Here is a 22,651-nt window from a genome sequence, read left to right as displayed (position 1 = left end):
TCTATTGGATTCAGGTAAGATGATCGGCTCAGCCATTCTAACAGCTCACCATAAAATTATTTACATGCAATCCAAAGCATGGATAGTAGCACTGCCTTGGCACAAGGAAACTGTAATGAAGGAAGAATAATCCAGTCCAGTGGCGATGCGATCCTCTTTTTTAAGTATCTTACAGAGGACAACTTTGTAGTATAATGGCCCCCAAATAGCTCTACAAATAGTGTAATATGCCCCACATGGCCTTACAAATAGTATAATGGCCCCCACATGGCCATACAAATAGTATAATGGCCCCCACATGGCCCTACAAATAGTATAATGCGCTGGGCCCCTCGTCTCAGGTTGATCAAAAAATGGTTACAATCCACTATACCAAAACCAATAATACCACATACAAGAGAGAAATACCGCCACACCGTCACCAGACAACATCTTACCACCACATAGTGATGGAATACAGCCACATACAAGGGAGAAATAACTCCACACCGTGACCAGCTAATATATTACCACCATATAGTGATTGAATACAGCCACATACAAGGGAGAAATAATGCCACACTTTGACCAGACAACATATTACCACCATGTAGTGAATAACTCCAACACTATGACCAGATAACATATTACTAACACAGAGTGATCAAATACAACCACATACAAGATGATAATACCACCACACCATATTTAGACCACGTAGTAACCGAATATTACCACATACAAAGGAGAAATATCGCAACACTATGACAAAACCACATAACGACCAAGTAATACCACACACAAGAGACAAATACCACCACACCGTGACCAGACCACATATTACTAGCACACAGGGACGTATAATACTACAATAATGATCATGAATAAAACCCACAATACTAATAACACTAAAATTATCACCAGTGACATTATACACAGGGGCTCTGTATATAGTAGTGTCTGTGTCCGTACATGTAATACACTGTCTTCCAGCTGAAGTTATTCATCTTCACTTTTCCTCTTCATCTGGCGCTGACCGCCATCACTTCTTACTGCCACAATGCGACGCTACAGAAAGTAACAGTCACCTATAGCCAATCACTCCCAGAGCACATTCCACACTTTTTAAATTTCTACATTACATAAGACTTTTGTTCTCCCAGTGGAGGACAGTTTCCTCAAAATTAACTTATATTTCATCAGTAATAATGTCCCCTAATTTGCACCTACAGCAATTATGCCCCACTTGCCACCACAAACCAATAACTTTTGTCCCTCATTCTGGCCCCATATAGTAATTATGTCCCTCATCCTGGCCCCTTTTATTTAATAATGTCCCCATCCAGGCCCCCTTTATTTAATAATGTCTGGGGAAACAAATGGAATCAGAAGGGGTTGTTAACTGCATCCTGCACAAAATATCCCCCACACACTGCTCCTCTCCAAAATAGCCCAACAAAGTGTCTCTTTCCATAATGTCCCCCAGAACTTGCCCATTCTATAATATCTCTCCCCATACTATATCTCTGCATAAATTCTCCCCTGCTCCTCTTTATACTATGCCGCCTTTCACAATCCCCTTCCAAATTGCCCCATAATGACCCTCATTACCCCACAATGTCCTCCATTGCTCCATAATGTTCCAATCAATTTGCTCCATAATGTTACCATTGCCTCAGAATGTCCCTCATTGACCATGTGCCAATTTGCCTTATAATGTCCCCGTTACCCCATAATGCTTCTCATTTCCCCACAATGTCCCAATTTACTCTATAATGTCCCCCACTGCCCTATAATGTCCCAATTTGCTTCCTAATGTCCCCTATTTCCCCAAAATGTTCCAATGTACTCTATAATGTTCCACATTTCACCATAATGTCCCAATACGCTTCATAATGTCCCTCATTGCCCCATAATGTCCCTTGTAAAGCAACACCGCTTCTCCTCCACCACAGCCCCCTCATCTAAAATTATTGTACATGTCACCTATGGCTCCTCTGGAGCGCTTTCCTGTGCCTGCATGTCCTCCTCTTCATCGCTGCAGCCCCAGTGATGATGGTATGTAGGTGCGGTGCTGAGGAGCTCCTCTACCTCAATCCTGTCGATGCACTGTTCAAATGTATGCACTCCTGAAGACGCACATATATTTGAATAGAGGCTGAGTCTCCAGGTTATTGACACTGCAGGCCTAGACTCTCGCAGTGCAGCATTAGGACCTTAGGTGAATCAAGTGACTGTGATGTTAGTAAAGGTCATTTTGCAACTTCAGAAACTTCAGCGATATTACACAACTTGTACAATTGCTGAAGTTTATGATCGAAACGCTGGGGGCCCCTCAGAGCACGGGGGCCCTGGATCAGCTTCCCTCTCAGCCCACCAAAAAACAGAAGGTCGTGGGGCCCTGTACATTCCCGGTGACTGACTGCGAGCCACATGTGAGGTGCATGCCAGCCACATGTGGCTCGTGAGTGACGGGTTGGGGACCACTGCCCTAGGTGCTAGAAATTTCATTCACATTCATAAAGGTTAAGACTTGTGTATTTTTTAAAGGTAATGTCTGAGGGAATTTTGAGGGAAACATCATGCTTTGGTGCATCAGGCAGCACCGAGATGTCTTACTGTAAAAACCTTAAAATTAATACATCTAGTTATCAAATATTTTATAGTAGGACATATAAGTTCACAGTTCTGTTTATGTTGGAGGGCATAGTTTATTAATAAAGTTCTTATAAGGAATAGATCCATATTGAATATACTTGAGTACTGACATGGAAGGATATATTTAAATCTTCTCGAAGCTTCTAGAAGATTATGTCATATGGAACTATGTTCCACCAGAACACCCTATATGGACTGAACAGTTGGTATATAACACACGATGGAGGGGGCCACTGCTCGCTCCTCCACATTGCCTGCTGCCAGAAGACTCCAAGGCTGCAAGATGAAGACACACTGTCCGGCCTAAGGGATGACACCCCCTGCTTTGCCATTCAGGACCCAAGGAGAGATGGGTAAAGATTTCCCATTGATCAGTATGGACTAAACGAACTTTTTTTTCCGTAAGCTAACAAAGTATATTATTTTTCCTTTCTGTAACTGAACCCTGGCAACCATTTTTAAATAGATAAAATACATTTATTTTTTTTTATATTTTTGAAGTCCTTTCTTTCATGCGCCTTTACGTATTTGAAGAAAAATATATTTAAGAGTATATTTTTTAACACTTACATCCAGGTGTAATAGGTCCATGACCACGCCAACCTCATGGGATTTGGAGCCACAGTTGGTTTCAACGACCACTCTATTCACCAATAGTCCTTTGAGTCGCTGTTAATACAGCTGATACCCACCATCTTTCTGGGGATCAGCTAGTGAGGGAGTGTGACCCTCACTAGGGTCCAAGAGTCAGTCATTTGTATGTGATTTCTGGACACAGAACAAGCCTGTGGTCCCTTGCTGGGTTGACAGTCCTCACTGCAGGTGTAATATGAACACCACCAACCCATCAGCTCAGAGGTCAGGGGACACTGGGTGGTTATCCTCCAACAATCTATGTCCTTAACTGAGACCTTTGGCAACCCCTCATTTGTGGCTTTAATACCTTTCTTTTGAGTTTTGACGCTCTCTTTTGATTCGTAGTATGAAGAACCTATAACCCTAGTTTTACACAAAGACATTACAACCGCCCATAACCTTTCCACTAAGTCTATCAGGTCATCAGCATTCCACGGATCTCCCTGGGCAACCCAAGACTGCACCAGCCTCAAAAGGAAATGTATGAAATACAACAGTCCATAGCAACCCATTCCACCAGCTGTGCTGGAGAACTCTAACTGCAGCCCATTCTGAACTAAATTCAACATGTCAAACATGTATGAGCGGTTTGTCACTGAGATAAGCCCAGTTTGGACTTGTTGCACGCAAACAGTCATATTCACCCCTAAGCGTGGCAATGTGTCTGTTTTTAACTTAATATATTCTGCAAGGCCAGATCATAATAGGGCTTTTGTGGTTCTCTAGTTACAGTAAATGCACATATTTATATACGTGTGGGACCTCTGTAGGTATCCCAAACTTGATATTGGGCAGTGGGGTACCAGCAGACTACCCAGGTGTCCTATCATTGTGAAGGTAAAATCATAACTGTAAAAATCAGAGCATTGGCGTCCGCCTACGACATTCCCAGGCAAAGTTATGGCCAATAATTACTTTGGGATATTATTTCAGACTCAAGACAGGGGTGGGGCAGTGCTCCACTGTGAGGTCACTAGGTAGGAGGGGACGTGGATGGGAGCCAATTTGATAAAGGCAATGTGGCCAGGTTTTGGTCTTTGCTCGGGGGTCTTGTGTCGGATACACATGTGAGAAAGTCCATGAAACCCTGGTCGAACAGCGCCCCCCTGTGGCCAGATGCATAAGGTAACTGCCTGATCTGCCTCTGTTTGTAACCATGACTTATTTGTAGATGTACTCTGACCTATGTATATATTCTGTAGATTCCATATTGTATATATTGTAGTTTCTAGTGTGCCCTAGGCCGATTAAAATATATAATTTAATATTGGGCTGTTCTGTTATCTCGATCCTGAATTCCACGTCTGTGTGCTCGGCTTAATGTTTATCGTAATCGATTGGTGGCAGCAAGTTTATGCCAAGGATCATTGTGGGGCAACCAGTGAGATCTGAGGGAGGTTTAGATATATTCCGTCTGCAGAGGTCGGGGGAATATATACCTTACTCTCACCGGGAACCCTTCAATCATCGGCATAGTAGAATAGCGGCCTCCTTGCTTATTGTCGGGCAATTCCATAATTTGCCTGACTATAAGAGGGGAGCTAGAGAGCGTGTCACGTGCTCGGTCAGTCGGGTGGCGGAAAGGGGTGCTGTAACGTCCACTTCCTATCCCCCGTTTCGTGACAATGGTACATTATTAGCACCACATAGCCTCCTTTATACATTAAGAGCCCCATATAGCCTCCTATATACATAAGCCCAAATGAGCCTCCAAAATACGGCATGAACCCTCACAAGCCTCCTACAGTATATACATTATGAGCCCCACCTAGCCTCCTATATATAGTATCAGTCTCATTATTACTAATTATACCTTTTATAAATTTAGCAGGCACAATATAATAGACACATACAATTGTTTAGAATACTTTATTCATCATTTTTTGATCACGTTTGATTTTTACATAATTCAATATTCTTCATACACAATTATTGGACATAGAAAAGTGATGAATTCTGTGTTCTGCTTGCTAATAAATACACACTAAACAACATATATATATATACACACACATATATATATATATATATATATATATATATATATATATATGTGTATGTATGTATATATATTTTTTCTGCATCGGTTAAACATGCCCATATTGTGTGGTTTTTCTTCCATCACTACCTCTATAAATCTTTTATCATCTTAACCCAGTAGGAGCACACGATGATCACGCGCTGTCCCGACATTGTTGAGATACACCTTTAATATCTTGACTAAATTGTGTGAAAATTGACTCATACTAATTTTCTCTTTTAAGATATACAGTATGACACTATTGTAACAGTATGTAAAATACAGGTGGCAAACTGACGTATACAATGTAGCACTATGATGTGAGAAACACCTCTATTTCTTTATCTTCATGTTATATAGTAGTGCCTAGGCCCTTATTGGGGTTCTCTTTTCTTTCCTCCCATATCTTATGCTTAGTATTATATTGTATCTATATTGAACTAAAAAATATATCTTTTTTTACTTCCTTATCCTTCCCTGTGTAATTTATCAGTTTAAGAAAATGTAATTTCTTTGTAAAACATTTTCCCATTCTCATTGTGAAAATTGCTTTTCCTCTATGTGTATTGTTTGATCCATAACAAGAGTTGATTTACAAGAACAACAATCCCCACATTTTGGACATGAAAACGGCTTCTCCCCTGTGTGACTTCTCAGATGTGCATCAAGATTTAATTTCTTGGTAAAACCTTTCCCACATTCTGAACATGAAAATGGCTTCTCCCCTGTGTGACTTCTTTTATGCTTAACAACATCTCTTTTGCAAGTAAAACACTTCCCACATTCTGGACATGAAAATGGCTTCTCTCCTGTGTGACTTCTTTGATGTACAGTAAGATTTGCTTTTGAGGTAAAACATTTTCCACATTCTGAACATGAAAATGGCTTCTCCCCTGTGTGAGTTCTTTTATGCTTAACAACATCTCTTTTGCAAGTAAAACACTTCCCACATTCTGGACATGAAAATGGCTTCTCTCCTGTGTGACTTCTTTGATGTACAGTAAGATTTGCTTTTGTGGTAAAACATTTTCCACATTCTAAACATGAAAATGGCTTCTCCCCTGTGTGAGTTATTTTATGCTTAACAACATCTCTTTTGCAAGTAAAACACTTCCCACATTCTGGACATGAAAATGGCTTCTCTCCTGTGTGACTTCTTTGATGTACAGTAAGATTTGCTTTCGTGGTAAAACATTTATAACATTCAGAACATGAAAATGGCTTCTCCCCTGTGTGAATTTTCCCTGTGTGAGTTATTTTATGTTTAGCCAGATCTCCTTTGCAAGTAAAACATTTCCCACATTCTGGACATGAAAATGGTTTCTCCCCTGTGTGACTTCTCTGATGTGAAGAAAAATTAGCTTTCTTGTTAAAACATTTCCCACATTCTGAACAAGAAAACGGCTTCTCCCCTGTGTGAATTTTCTTATGTGCAACAAGATTTGTTTTGCATGTAAAATATTTCCCACATTCTAGACATGAAAATGGCTTCTCCCCTGTGTGAATTCTCAAATGTACAGTAAGGTTTCCTTTTTTGGTAAAACATTTCCCACATTCTGAACATGAAAATGGTTTCTCCCCTGTATGAGTGCTTTTATGTTTAACAAGTTCTCCTTTGTAAGTAAAACATTTTTCACACTCGTCACAGGAGAATGGCTTCTCACCTGTGTGAAGTTTCTGGTGTACGGTAAGATTTCCTTTCTTGGTAAAATATTTCCCACATTCTAAACATGAAAATGGTTTCTCCCCTGTGTGAGTTTTTTTATGTTTAACAAGATCTCCTTTGCAAGTAAAACATTTCCCACATTCTTGACATGAAAATGGCTTTTCCCCTGTGTGAATTCTCTGATGTATAGTAAGACTTGTTTTATTGACAAAACATTTCCCACATTCTGAACATGACCATGATTTCTCCCCTGTATGAGCTTTTTGATGTTCAGCATCCCTTTTGTTATTTTTATTTTGCTTAACAATCTGGAATAAATCAGAAGATATAACCTGTTGATAAGGCATAGATGATAGATTTTTGTGATGAAGAGCTGGTGGTATATCTGGAATTATGTCATGCTCTCCATACATACATGGTGTGATACCATAATCAGCTGCTTCACAATCAGTAAATGTCAGATATCTCTCTGATGCACAGTCATCTGCCAAGACAAAAAAATATATATTTTTCATAAATGTTTCCTTATGAAACAAATTGTATTAAAAATCAATTACTAGCTAACTTGAATACAAGGACTAATAGATTATGATATTAAGCCAAAAGTTTGTAATCTTTTAATTCTTAATTTATCTTCTAATGCTAGCTTTTTCATAGCTTTATGTTTCATTGTGCTTGTCACCAAATTTTTCTAATGAAATGATCAGTGGTGAATCATAAAGAGTTCTGTAACTCAGTGCTACTAGGTGGTGTCCATCTCATACACTCCCTGACAGCTACATGAACTATAGGAGAGAACAAGTCAAAGGGGCCGTATGGCCGTGTACAAAGAAGCCATGACTCTACAACAGGTGTAGTAAAGCTGGTGTAGTATTTGTAATTTTGTATGTATTTTCACTGCAAAAAATAAGGAGCAAAGAAAAATAAAAGGAGAATAAGTGAAACATTGGCTTTTAACATGTATATGGGAGTACTGGGAACCCTAAAAAATTAATTTGGAACAATGTCGCTATCCTGTCATGGTTGCCAGTCTTTGAGTTATCACCTAGCTCAAGCTACATAAAATTTTGCCTATGTTTGATACAGAAAACTTTGGCCATTTCTACATCAAAAGGAGGGGACAACGTATGTGGTCTCCAAAACTTCGTACACGCTTGATTGGCCACTCTGTTTTTGACATCTGTTTGTTTAGACAACTGTCTCAAATATATAACTATGAGTGCTGCTACTTGGTTCTGATCCAGTCTGTTATCTGACCCTGCTTCTGGATTCTCCCCAATCCCTCTATACACTTGCTGCTAATCTCCAGTCAGAATTCTATGTTGCTTGCAATTCTGGAACTTGAAGTCTAAATCTGTTTGGGCATCAAAGGGCAAGTACAAGAGATCTCTATGACTCAGTGATTGGTTTCGCCCTGACGAAGCTCACTTTGCAGGTAAGCATAATCCTAACCTGACATTGTTAAAATGAACAGCATTACCCTAAAAAAATAACTTGCAGATACTGATGAAACATCTACAACCTATGGTCGATCAAGTTCATTGAATGTCTCGACTAAAGTGTGAATTGGCCAAACAAATTCAACCTTCAGAAGTATCCCTTAATGCTGATGTGATTCCTGAACTCAAGATAAACATACCAGATTGATTTTCTGGAGATTGCAGTAATTTTTGCTCTCTAAATGCTCCGCCCTCAAACCTGTGATTCTGAATAATAACATGGTAGACCAGAACTGGGCAAAGTGCGGCCCATGGGCCACATCCAACCCCCCTTGTCAGTATTTTGTAAATCCACATTTAGTTTTCAACACTGCCTGAATCCTCCTGGTCCTGCTTTCTATCTGATACAAACAGGTCTCTGTCGAAATCTGATTCCAGGTCTATTCTACATGTTCCTAGTGTTGGTGTATACTGGTCGGCTCTCTTGGGGATGTATACAGCTTTTTCTTCAACTTTACCCAAAAGTGTTGGATTTGGTTGAGGTCTGGGGACTATGGGGGCCAAACCAGCATTTCTACTTCATTGTCATTGAACCATTTCTTCACTAACCTCGCCGTATGCTTCGGGTCATTGTCCTGCTGGAACACTATGTTGTCCTCTTCATACCCATAGTACTTGAGTGTATGAAGTAACTCTGCTTGTAGGATACTCACATATAGCTCAGCAATGAGACCACCATCCATGCCGGTCAATTATCCATCATCAATATCATTAGGCTACCTTCACTGAATTTGACAGTTCAGTCATTTTCTCAATCAGTTTCCCCCTTGTTTCTGCCAGACCCATTTGCACCTATCAGAGCCATCTATTGACTATCGTCTCAAACCTGAAGTATTACCAGGATAAGGCTCTATACGCCGCCTGAGGTAGCTTTCACCCAGTAGATATCTGCTTTCTGTATCTCTGACCTGAAGGCTTCTCTCTGCTTCCTGCAGCTTCTACCAGGACTACATGTACCCAAATCAACAGCGAAACAAATTTATGGAACATGGTGCACCAAATGTTTTATCATCATCTGCCCTAAGTTGCCGCCCATCAGTAAAAGCAGACACATCCCCTGACAAGCCAGGATCAGTCCCACCTGGATTGAGTCTTCTCTCGAAGACATATCTTGAAATCTGACTATGAACTTCTACGTAATAAAATTGGATCAGTGGCAGGATTTGGCCACGTTTGCCATCAGACTACTGCCTTGCACAGCCTCCAAATGTAATGTTATAGACCATTTTGTTCAATACTGTTTTGCTACGGAGATGAAACCCTGCCCTGCATGGGGTAAATCTAATAAAAACTCCCAATAAAGGGATAATTACTGGACAACTAAAATGAGCCATTGCTTTTTCTCTTAATGTCCTTCTGTAAGGGATGCTTACCCTGCACAGAAGAAAAAAAAAAAAATAAAAGTACCAGCTGCCTCCAAAAAAAATGTATTTTTTCATGGCTAAAATTAGGCCTTGCTTCTTTATTTTGCATACTGTTCTGTTCCTTGTAGAAAATTACTGTACACTAGTACAAAAAAAAATGAAAAAACACACTGCCGCGAGGATCATAGTGGGAGGAACCATTTGCCACACATAACGCTCTGGACCTGCTACAAGTATCAGGAATAAAGGAGATTGATGGTATACTCAAATTAGGACCAGATCGCTGTATATGACAAATACTGCTCACACGATGATCTTCACTGCTCTAGGCTCTCCACCCTGCGATCTTCTCCTCTCCCAGCTTTGTAATGACAGGAAGCAACAGAGATGAAGAGTTCTCAGTGTGGTCAAGTTCAAGACATTCTCTGTGGATTTTGTCTTTTCCCTCTTCTGTGATGCTGCCTTCCGATTATTGGGTAGTGTCATACAGAGGAAAAAAAAATAACATCTCCTGTCCCACAGAGGAATTACTGATAACACTGTTGACTGAAGGAGAAATTTGCATACTGGGCACTCTAAACTTATCTCTGCAATACAGTGGAGAAAAAAATCAGTCCCTTTGCTCCTTTTTAGTGTTATATACAGTTTAAACAAAAAAATATTATGAAAGGTCCTCTTTAATTGCCTAAAGATTGGTGGATGACCAGGTCCTGAGACCTTCACCAACTGCTTAACAGACTGCTGAGAACTGTGTAGCTTGTAAGGCAGAGACACAAAACAGTACAAAATCCAACACATAATCGTACCAACCAGTGAATTATAAATATAGAGACCACTACTCACCTGGGCGGTCATCTGTAGGAATTTCCACTTTATACCAATCATCGTCCTTCACATAAGTCTCTGTAGTATTAATATGGGTCAGATCTTCCCCCTGAAACAAATATTGTAGAAGTCACAGACAGATGGAGAAGTCACATCTATGATCAGCTCTAATCCTGCCATCTCCACCGCTCTCATTACACAAGTATAACACATATAATACTGGAGGATAAAACAAGACTGAGCACAAGACCTTCACAGCCATCTACACATCATAGGGAGATTTCATGGCACCTTATCTCCATCTACCTGATGATCCCGAGGAACATCGGGAGCTTCTTGTTTACAGTCCTGTGGGAGAAGAGGACGGGGACATCTCTCTGGTGTTGTCCTCTTACTGGATAGACCTGGAGGAGACACATACAGGGACTGAATTCATTCCTTACATACAGATAATTATAGACCGTGTGTATTTAGTCCAGTCTATTACCTGGTGATGTGAGGGGCTGGGGAACCTCAATCATGACGTCCTTGTACAGATCTTTGTGACCTTCTAAATACTCCCACTCCTCCATGGAGAAATAGACGGTGACGTCCTGACTCCTTATAGGAACCTGACACATACAATGATACCGTCACCCCCAGGATCCCTTCATAGCGTTACTGTATAATGTCCCAGCATTCCCAGCAGTGTCACCTCTCCAGTCAGCAGCTCAATCATCTTGTAGGTGAGTTCTAGGATCTTCTGGTCATTGATGTCCTCATGTATCGGGGGGTGAGGTGGAGGCCCCGTGATTGGGCTCAGGGGTCTTCCCCATCCCTCAGACACAGGGGCCTGACAGCGCTCACTAGAGGTCTTCTTCACTACTGTGTAATCCTGGTTATGGAGAGACACAGTAATAAATCTCACTCCAGACATTTCCAGAGTCCTCACCTCTCCAGTTCTGTCCATCTGTTATTCCTATAGATAAGAATGATGTAATGTGACGTCATCAGAATCTCTCACCTCTCCAGTAAGCCGGAAGAGGATCTCTAGGGTGAGGCGTAATATCCTCTCCGCCATTTTGACCCGGTCACTATCCATCCTTGACTGGTGAAACAGGAAAATGCTCTTATACAGAAGATCTATGATTTTGTAGGGACCTGAATGGGGAGAATATGAGCATGGGTAAAAGCATAATGAATCCTACAAAATAATATGATTACTGAAGAGTTTATATCAAATCACTGACCACAGAATTGATACTAACATGAATGGCACGTGACTATTATAAGTTTTCACCAGTTTTTTTGGTTTTGATTTATTCTGAAATTGTTCACTGTTGCGGCAGTGGTTTGCGTCTCAGATATTTTTGGCTGAAACATCAACTGCAGTTTTTTAATGTCACAAAATATGTCACATATGTACCCTAGTCCACGCCCAAGCTTTTTATATATCCAATACACCAATACAAGTATGCACCATATAAGTATGATGCATTGAATTAGGCCAGAATTGGGCCGGAAGTGACCGGAAGGTAACTGCATACATAGGCAATGTAAACAATGTTTGTGTTTCTATTCACTCTCACCCCTATAATACTTCACTTTTTACTGCCCCCTCTGATCCCTAAAGCAAGTAATGAACTATTCAGCTCTCCCTCCATCCTACCCACCCATCTTACCTTCCCCTCAGATATTTTCCTCCACATTTCACCCAGTGTCTCCAGACACACACGTCCATCTCATGGCCTCTCCTGCTCCCACTTACTAACACTCTCACTGCTTCTCCTCACTGCTGGGGATATTGCTTCAAATCCTGGTCCTCCTCACCACATCCCTATTGTCACTTCAAACCCTCTTCAACAACCTAACACAAATTTCCGCAACCTCGCAAACCTCATACCCATTCACCCAGCCCCCACTCCTCCAGTCCCACTAACAGGAGCACTATGGAACGCTCGCTCTGTCTGCAACAAACTATCCTACATTCATGATCTGTTCATCACTAATAAACTCTCCTTCCTCGCCATCACAGAAACCTGGCTCACCCCCTCTGACACTGCCTTTCCTGCTGCACTTTCTTATGGCGGTCTCCAACTCTCTCACACCCCCCGCCCCAGTAACAAGCATGGTGGAGGAGTTGGTTTGTTCCTGTCCGACCAATGCTCCTTTACACCAATTCCACTACCACCCTCTGTCACGCTCCCCTCTTTTGAGGTGCACTCCGTACGCATCTACGCCCCCTCCAACCTTCAGCTGGCTGTCATTTACCGCCCTCCAGGGCCAGCCACTGCCTTTTTTGACCATTTCACCACCTGGCTACTACACTTCCTTTCCACCGACATCCCCACCATCATCATGGGTGATTTCAATATCCCCATTGACACTTCCCACTCATCTGTCTCCAAACTTCTAACACTCACTTCCTCCTTCAGCCTCACCCAATGGTCTTCTGCAGCTACTCACAAAGATGGCCACACGCTGGACCTCATCTTCACTCGCCTCTGTTCCCTATCTAACCTCTCTAACTTGCCTCTCCCCCTGTCTGACCACAACCTACTCACATTCTCTTCCCTCTCTTCTCCAAGTATGCAACCCCCCCTCCACAAATTTTCACACCCTCGCAGAAATATCAAAACACATTGATTTACACGCCCTTTCTCAGTCCCTTCTCCCCCTCACAGACATTGCATTTCTACATGATGCAGATGCCGCTGCAACTTTATACAACACTACAATCTCTGCAGCTCTTGAATCAGCTGCCCCCCTCACACACACCAAAACCCGCACAATCAACAGGCAACCCTGGCACACAAAGCAGACTAAATAACTGAGACGGGCTTCCAGAATTGCTGAGCGCAGATGGAAGAGGTCTCATTCCACTGAGCACTTCATTGCATATAAAGAGTCCCTGACCACTTTCAAGTCCACACTCACTGCTGCAAAACAAACCTACTTCTCATCCAACATATCTTCTTTCTCTCACAACCCTAAACAGCTATTCAACACTTTCAATTCTCTTCTCCGTCCTCCGGCACCACCTCCCTCTCCTCTCCTCTCAGCTGAAGACTTTGCCTCTTTCTTCAAGCGGAAGATTGACAACATCAGAGCAAGCTTTGGCCCACAATCACCACAGCCCCTCATCATAGCTACTCATCCCTCTTCCTCCAAATCCAGCTTCTCCACCATGACACAAAACAATCTCTCCACTCTACTCTCAAGATCACATCTAACCACCTGTGCACTGGACCCGCTCCCATCGCACCTCATCCCCAACATCACCGCAGTCCTCATCCCAGCCCTAACCCATCTCTTCAACCTATCACTAACAACTGGTGTATTCCCTTCATGCTTTAAACATGCCTCTATTACATCCATGCTCAAAAAGCTCTCCCTTGACCCATCCTGTGTGTCAAACTATCGCCCCATATCCCTTCTCCCCTACGCCTCAAAACTACTGGAACAGCATGTCCATCTTGAATTGTCCTCATACCTCTCCTCCTGCTCCCTCTTTGACCGGCTTCAATCTGGCTTCCGACCACATCATTCTACCGAAACTGCCCTAATCAAAGTCACCAATGATCTACTAACCGCCAAAGCCAAGCGACACTACTCTATCCTCCTCCTCCTGGACCTGTCCTCTGCCTTCGACACAGTGGACCATTCCCTCCTACTACATATTCTCTCATCTCTGGGCATCACAGACTTGGCCCTATCTTGGATCTCCTCATACCTAACCGACCGAACTGTCAGCGTCTCCCATTCTTACACCACTTCCTCATCTCGCCCCCTATCTGTCGGTGTCCCTCAAGGCTCAGTTCTTGGACCCCTGCTGTTCTCCATCTATACCTTCGGCTTGGGACAGCTCATAGAGTCCCACGGCTTCCAGTATCATCTCTATGCCGATGACACACAGATCTACCTCTCTGGACCTGACATTACCTCTCTACTAACCAAAATACCACAATGTTTGTCTGCTATTTCATCCTTCTTCTCTGCACGATTCCTAAAACTTAACATGGACAAAACAGAGTTTATTGTCTTTCCTCCTCCTCACTCATCTCCTCCAACAAGCCTTTCCATCAAACTTGATGGTTGCTCACTCACCCCAGTCTCACAAGCTCGTTGCCTTGGAGTGACCCTCGACTCTGCTCTATCCTTCAAGCCACACATCCAAGCCCTCTTCAACTCATGCCGATTACAACTCAAAAATATCTCCCGGATCCGTGCTTTTCTTAACCAAGAATCTGCAAAAACATTAGTGCATGCCCTCATCATCTCCCGCCTCAACTACTGCAACCTCCTGCTCTCTGGCCTCCCTTCCAACACTCTTGCACCCCTCCAATCTATCCTAAACTCTGCAGCCCGCTTAATCCACCTCTCCCCTCGCTACTCCCCAGCCTCACCACTCTGCCAATCCCTTCACTGGCTTCCCATCGCCCAACGACTCCAGTTCAAAACATTAACCATGACATACAAAGCCATGCACAACCTGTCTCCTCCCTACATCTGTGACCTAGTCTCCCGGTACCTACCTGCTCGCAACCTTAGATCCTCACAAGATCTCCTTCTCTGCTCCTCTCTTATCTCCTCTTCCCACAATCGTGTACAAGATTTCTCCCGTGCATACCCCATACTCTGGAACGCTCTACCTCAGCACATCAGACTCTCAACTACCGTGGAAAGCTTCAAGAGGAACCTCAAGACCCACCTCTTCCAACAAGCCTACAACCTACAATAGCCCTCAGCCCAGTAGACCACTGCGCAACCAGCTCTGTCCTCACCTATTGTACCATCACCCATTCCCTGTAGACTGTGAGCCCTCGCGGGCAGGGTCCTCTCTCCTCCTATACCAGTCTGTCTTGTACTGTTAATGATTGTTGTACATATACCCTCTTTCACTTGTAAAGCGCCATGGAATAAATGGCGCTATAATAAATAATAATAATAATATCCCAGTTATTTTGATGCAAATATTTGCCTTAATGAGAATACTTGTTCTGCTCAAAATTCATGAACCACTTGTACCATTTTGAATAAATTAGTGAAAAAACTAATAAATACAAGACAAAAAAATAAAAAAGTGACCTAAGTTTACAGAGCTTGTAATACCATCAGACCGGATGTGACTGAAGTCCTGTCATAAATACTCAGTGAAGGGAAAACCTTTTAGTTTTCTACTTAAATTCCTTCTCTTCCCAGTGATGTTATCATCATTATTATTTACCGTCCTTCAGCTCGATCTCAAGACACGGCAACTTAAGGGCACTTTACACACAGCGACATCGCTAGCAATGTCGCTGGTGAAAGCACCCGCCCACATCGGTTGTGCATCACGGGCAAATCGCTGCCCGTGCCGCACAACATCGCTAAGAACGGTCACACGTACTTACCTGCCTAGCGACGTCGCTGTGGCCGGTGAACCGCCTCCTTTCTAACGGGGGCTTCATGCGGCGTTACAGCGACGTCACTAAGCGGCCGCCCAATAGAAGCGGAGATGAGCGGGCCGAACATCCCGCCCACCTCCTTCTTTCCCCATTGCCGGCGGCCGCAGGTACGGTGATGTTCCTCGTTCCTGCAGTGTCACATTTTGCGATGTGTGCTGCCGCAGGAACGACGAACAACCTGCGTCCTGCAACAGCAACGATAATTGGGAACAGAACGACAAGTCAACGATAAGGTTAGTCATTTTGATCGTTAACGGTCGTTCGTGCGTTTCACATGCAACGAGGCCAGATGTGCGTCACGAATTCCGTGACCCCAACGACATCTCGTTAGCGATGTCGTATTGTGTAAAGTGGCCTTTAGTGGATGAAAGCTCTATAGGAAGATCGATCTTGTGCAAGCCTAGATATGTCCACCTGAGTCTTCTCTATAGAATAAAGCCATTGGGTTACCGGTTTTCCTTTTTGCCTTGTTCCTTCTCTTCTTCCAACAATGATCTGCTCCTCCAATGATTGCTCTCTTCGTATGATGTGTCCAAAGTAGGGGAGTTGTAGATTGGTGATCCTTCCTTCGAGTGACATGTCTAGATCGATTTGTTCAAAAATTGATTTGTTTGTTCCTCTTGCCATCTATGGTATGGATAACCTCCTTCACCAGCAAATTTTGAAGCTGTTGATTCTTCTGTCTTGTTTCTTGATCATCCAGGTTTTGAAACGTATGTTTCTACAGAAAAGACCAAACTATGTATGACCTATGTCTCATCACCAGTAAGTGTTCCTTGATTTGAAGACTTTGTCCAGTGACTTAATTGTTAATTTAACCATAACTATTTTCTTATTAACTTCTGGTGTCGTTACTGCATCTTGAGTGATCATTGATCCGAGAAGGTTGAAGTCCTTTACAGCTTCCAGTTCGTCGCCATCCATCTCAAATATGTCCCGGTCGTATGTGGCAAAAGTCAATATTTTTGTCTTCATTGATGAAAGTTTGAGCTTTCCATCTTGATGCTCTGTAATAAGTCCTTCATTCCATCTACGCTTGTTGCTAAGCTTGGGGCTCAGGGTCACTCTTAATTGTAGAAGGGGGGTTATTTACAGGGGATGTATAGTTCATGACGCCACCCGTGGTGTGCAATAATAGGGAGTACCGCCGCTGCCGTTGGGAGTACCCGGGGTGATTTGAGTGGGGCAGCCAGATGATGTTACACCCCCACGGGGAGGGAAGGCCCCTGGACTCTGGATAGTGGGATGGATTGCAGGGGGAGAGCAGGCTTGCTGGTAGCAGGGGCTGGTTGAGTACTCACTCAGGAAGAAAGCAGATACTGAAAACGTTGTAAACCAAGTCTCTGGGTGCCGCTGCCCTCCTGGGGGAGCTTGTCCGGGTTCAGTTCCCCTGCAGCAAACCTGATAGTCCAGATCCTGCCTCCGTGCACAGTAATTTAGTGGTGTCCTAATGGCCCGTAAGCAGGCAGCTGTCCGGGCCCCGATCCCTGCTATGAGTAGCAGAGGAGCTTGCTCTCAGGGGCTCACGCTTGGGATTTCAGTGGGCTGCTTTGCTTGGAAACCTATCCCCCTCGTTGCGCTAGTGCCCCCGATCTCTGAGCTTCGTGGGGACAGTTCATAAAGGCCCTATCATCTTCAGGTTAATTGCCGAGTTGCTTGAAGCCTCTCCCCGACCTAGGGTCCAGAACCACGACGTGCATTCGGCCCCAGCCCGGCTTTTGTACTGCAGCTGCTGATCGTCCTCCTAGACTCAGCCAGGCACCCAGTCCCAATATCCCGTGACTGGGTCTCCGACTCCTCCGGGTCCAAACCACCGTTGGCAACCTAGTCGACTTCTCCCCTGGGAGCTCCAATTCCCAGCTTCCTCAAGCTCCTCACAGCTCGAAGGCTACCACTTACTGACTTGTCACCTCCCACCTCCCTGCATGAGCCCTAGGTGGGCGGCCCTATTCCAGCTTAGCAGCCCACTGGTGTGCCTGAAAGGGTGTGGTGCGAGGTGTAACTAGGATTTGTGTATGCTGATGGAGGCAGTGCTGCAAGGTGGGACCCAGTACCATGGGGGGTTGAGTCCTGCACTGGGAGATAAAGAGCGTGCAGTACCCTGTGATGACCTGACTAGTCCAGGGGCGTCACAGTATCATCTGCGTATTTAAGATTGCTTATGATTTGTCCCGCAATTTTGATTCCATCTTTTGAAGGTCCTGCCTTCTTTAAAATAGCATCTACATATACAGTATATCGAAGAGAAATGGTAACAGGATCTTGCCTTGTCTGATGCCTCACTTTATTTTGAACCATGTCATGTCTCAGTGTTTCGTTCACTGTTGCATCTTGATCAATGTAAAGGTACCAGATCAGATGATTCGGTACACCCATATCCTTCATAGTATTCCAAAGTTTCTTGTGATCATTACAGTCAAAGCCCTTGTTGTAGTCAATGAATCAAAAATAGAGCTCCATGTTATATTCTTTGGCCTTTTCCATTAACCATGTAATGTTAGCAATTACATCTCTTGTTCCTCTGCCTTCTCTGAATCCTGCTTGTTCCTCTGGCAGTTCTGAGTCACTGTAAGGCTGAAATCCAAAATAAACCTCCGGCACTCCAATTGGAGAAAGAAGAACACAGTCTGGGTTTCTTTGGTGGGTTTCTTTTGATAGCCAGGATCTCTACCGGACGCAGGTCCTCCTATGCTCCCCATGGGTCCTCTGACCAGCACACATTAAGCATTCTTTTTGGGAAGATCCTGCAATACAGGGCCAGTTCTTATGCCAGTTAACCCCTCACTAAGAACATATATCCTCGTCACCAAGAGCTATATGAACCTACAGCAAATACAGGAGACCGCTACTGACCAACAGGGAATTCCCTGCTACCCATAAACATATCCTGGCTAGGATATTATTATCAGCTGTGAACCGTTCTCCACTACCAATCTGACAGGCAGTTTTCTGTTGGATTAAACAGGTGACATGACTATGTAGCACTCACTTTGCTCTTGACCCCCACTGGGCAGTTTTGGACTGTGTTTTCCTACCCTCGCAGAACGTCATTCCACGATTCATCGGGCAACACCCACCGGTTGACCTTGAGATTTCAGTATATTGTCACAGTGCTCACACTTACCTCACCTTTTTGTGATGACCCTCACGGTTCCATATTGGTGCGATTCATATACTAACTCTAATGCCTTAGTCTGAGAGAACTCTCGATAAAGGTCCCATCGAGACCGAAACGTTGAGACAGACTTTTTCATTTACATTTTTACAATAAAAAGCACCAAAGAAACCCAGACTGTGTTCTTCTTTCTCCAATTGGAGTGCTGGAGATTTATTTTGGATTTCAGTTGACTGTTTTCTCCTGAGCACCCTACCATATAGTGAGCCAGGTCTACTCGATATACTGTAAGGCTGGAGACATCTTTGTAGGATCTTCAGTAGTATTATGCTGGCATGAGGTATGAGCGCAACAGTCTGATAGTTTCCACTGTCTGTAGCTGTAGCATCTCCGTTCTTCGGAATAGTAATAAACACCGATCTTGACCAGTCTTTGGGCCTTTTATCAGTGGTCAATATCTGATGACACAGACGTATGACATCAGCTGCTGCTTTAGAAGACTTATTAGCTCTGTTGGAATATTATCACATCCAGGTGCTTTGTTTATTGACAAAAGCTTAAATCGCAGAAATTACTTTGTCTTTCAAGAGGTTTGGTTCATTCTCATTTATAAACTCTGTTTCTTTCATATCACCGAGTCACCCTTGTAAAGGTGCTCCATGTATTATTTCCATCTTTCCTTGATCTGTTCTGCCTCACTTAGTTTGCTCCTTTTGGCATCTTTGAACATTCCCTCTCTTGGTTGAAGCTTTTGTTGCGTCTCTTTGATCTTTTGGTGCCTTCCTCGTCTTGTCCTCCAAATGTTCATTTTCTATCTCTGTACTTATATTTTAGTAATACAGTTTTTTTATCTGCTTGAATGGCTCTTTCGTCTGTTACTGATGTTTTCTGCATTCTGCAAGTTACCTTTTGCTATTCGTTTTTCTTCAATGATCTTTAGGGTCTCTTCTGTTACCCATGGGTGTGGGGGTCTCTTCTGCCTCTTATTTGTCTTTGTCTTCTTGAGTAGAGATGATCAAACCTAAAGGGGGCTTTATACGCTGCAACATCATTAACGATGTCGCTAGCGATCGCACCCGCCCCTGTCGATTGTGCGTCACGGGCAAATCGCTGCCCGTGGGGAACAAAATCGCTAGTATGTGTCACACATACTTACCTTCCTAACGACGTCGCTGTGGCCGGCGAACAGCCTCTTTTCTAAGGGGGCGGTTCATGCGGCGTCACAGAGACGTCATACAGAAGGCCACCAATAGAAGCGAAGGGGCAGAGAGCAGCCGCATGAAGGACACTCCAACCTCGTTGCTGGAGGACGCAGGAACGCTATTGTTCGTCATTCCTGGGGTGTCACATATAGCGATGTGTGCTGCCTCAGGAACGAGGAACAACCTGCGTCCCAGAAGATCAACGACATTTTGAAAATGAACGACATATCAACGATCATTGATGTGGTGAGTATTTTTGATCGTTAGCGGTTGCTCGTACGTGTTACACGCAACAACGTCGCTAACAAGGCCTGATGTACGTCACGAAGTCCATGACCCCAACGAGATCTTGTTAGTGATATTGTTGCGTGTAAAGTGGCCTTTAGGCTGGAAACTCAGGCTCGGAAAATTACTTGAAAATCAGAAAGTTAACTATTGCGCTGTGCTCGTGTGTGAGTGATGCCCTGCATTGTGCGCACTGCGGTTAGTATTTGATTGACTCAAATGTGGCTTACATTCAGCGTTCTAAGATGTTCTGTTCATAGAGAATAAAAAAAACACCGCCCACCCACCTCTGGAAATGTTTTGCTTTTGGCACATAGCAAAACATTATTAGAGGTGGGTGGGCAGTGTTTTTTTTCTATTCTCCATAAACAAAAAAATCGTACAACACTCACTGTAAGTCATATTTGAGCCGAACACACACTTCCCGCAGCGCGCAGAATATGGGATCATCACTCAGACACACGAACAGCACTATACTCACCACGGGGATTTTCACGTCAGTTTCCGAGCCCGAACCCCGAGCCTGAGGTTCGCTCATCTTTACTGGTAAGTAAGTATTCCAAAAGTGTGGTATAGTAAAATTTGTATTCTAACCCTTAACTGACCGAGCAAACCTTGACCAAAATGACCAAGCAGAATTTTTTTTAAATCTCACCAGTATTACTTAATGTCATCATAACTCTGCAATGCTTCAACAAATTTCAGTGATTCTGAAATGTTATTTTTTTTTTCATGACACTGTATTTATGTTAGTGGTAAATTTAGGTAAGCATGTTTGGCGTTTATTTGTGAAAATATTGAATTTTTGTTAAAATGTTGAAAAAAATTGTAATTTTTAAATTTGTAATTTTTGTTTCCTTAAACCAGTTAATTATTTGAACTCATCTATGGGAGAGATGAACATTTTTAACTCACAAACTACATCACAGAATTTTATAAGTTTAGCCAGTTAAAAAGAAAAACTTAGGGTTTTTCTGATAAACTTTACATTAGCGTTCAAAGTTTTAATTTACGCAAGGGGAAATAGAAGAAAATGGACAGAACAATTTGCTATGCAATTCTTTCTGAACGTAGCGGTACATTTGTGGTTGGACACTACTGTTTGAGCACACGACACGGATTGGATGGCACGCTCCTTGGCTTTTAGAAGATAGCTTTCGTTTAAATAGATTGTGGGGTTCATTACTCAAGACCCAGAAGTGCAAGATCAGCAGAAACCCCACAATGACTCCATATTGGAAACTTCACTGCTTAAAAAATTCATGGAGTGGGTTAAAAAGCGTTTTGAACCCACACGTGCCTCACAGCATTTAATAACATTGGGACGTGGAAATATAATATTTTAGTGGTAAAATTTAATCTTTTTAGTAGTTGCAAATTTGTCAGTTACACATCAGTTAATAAGTGAAATTGGACCCCACAATTTATTGAGCGCAGTGATGCCCTATATGTTTGCCCACATGGCAGGGTGGAGCAGGAAGGAGCTCTTTTTGGCCTTTGGACCACAGAATTTTCAAGAATAGTTTGCTGGCGACATTTGTGGAACCCCTAAGGTGCAAAAACAGCAAAAAAAATCCCCAAAGTGACCCCATAGTAGAAATTGTGTCGCGGGCGGAGGAGGGGACGCTGCGCTCACCCACTGCTCGGGTCCGACTGCTGCTGCTGCTCGGTGGCGGCTCGAGCGGTGGGCCGGATCCCGGGGACTCGAGCGGCGTTCCTCGCCCGTGAGTGAAAGGGGGGTGGTTTGGTTTAGGGATATTGTCCGTGACGTCACTCATGGTTGTGGTGAGGTTGTGACACCACCGCTGCTCTGGACGGGGATCCCGGGAGCGATGACAGGGAGCAGCTTGGATGTTGGTTCTCCCCTCCGTGGGTAGGGGGGTTGGTTGTCCCGGGGCCCGGTGAGGGGTAGGGATGGATGGCAGGCGGGTTACGGGGCCTGGTGAGGTGCAGGGTCGTGGGGGCAGCGCTGTGCC

The 22,651-nt window shown here is 43.5% G+C and overlaps 1 protein-coding gene across 1 annotated transcript in view; it reads right to left on the bottom strand.

Moving 5' to 3' along the window:
- Positions 1-5,165: 5,165 nt before the first annotated feature.
- LOC142313064 (uncharacterized) overlaps positions 5,166-22,651 on the bottom strand; it is a 78,420-nt gene continuing 60,934 nt past the window's right edge. Inside the window, exons 7-12 of the mRNA XM_075352049.1 lie at positions 11,651-11,787; positions 11,342-11,521; positions 11,135-11,258; positions 10,954-11,051; positions 10,666-10,756; positions 5,166-7,443 (exon numbers count right to left, since the gene is read on the bottom strand). Of these exons, the coding sequence (XP_075208164.1) occupies positions 5,828-7,443; positions 10,666-10,756; positions 10,954-11,051; positions 11,135-11,258; positions 11,342-11,521; positions 11,651-11,787 (2,246 nt within the window). The 3' untranslated portion in view covers positions 5,166-5,827. The remainder of the gene's footprint in view (positions 7,444-10,665; positions 10,757-10,953; positions 11,052-11,134; positions 11,259-11,341; positions 11,522-11,650; positions 11,788-22,651) is intronic.

Source organism: Anomaloglossus baeobatrachus, chromosome 5, assembly GCF_048569485.1.
Source record: "Anomaloglossus baeobatrachus isolate aAnoBae1 chromosome 5, aAnoBae1.hap1, whole genome shotgun sequence".
Lineage (NCBI taxonomy): Eukaryota > Metazoa > Chordata > Amphibia > Anura > Aromobatidae > Anomaloglossus > Anomaloglossus baeobatrachus.
The sequence above is the reverse complement of the archived record's forward strand: the minus strand, read 5'-3'. Positions and strand labels throughout refer to the sequence as shown.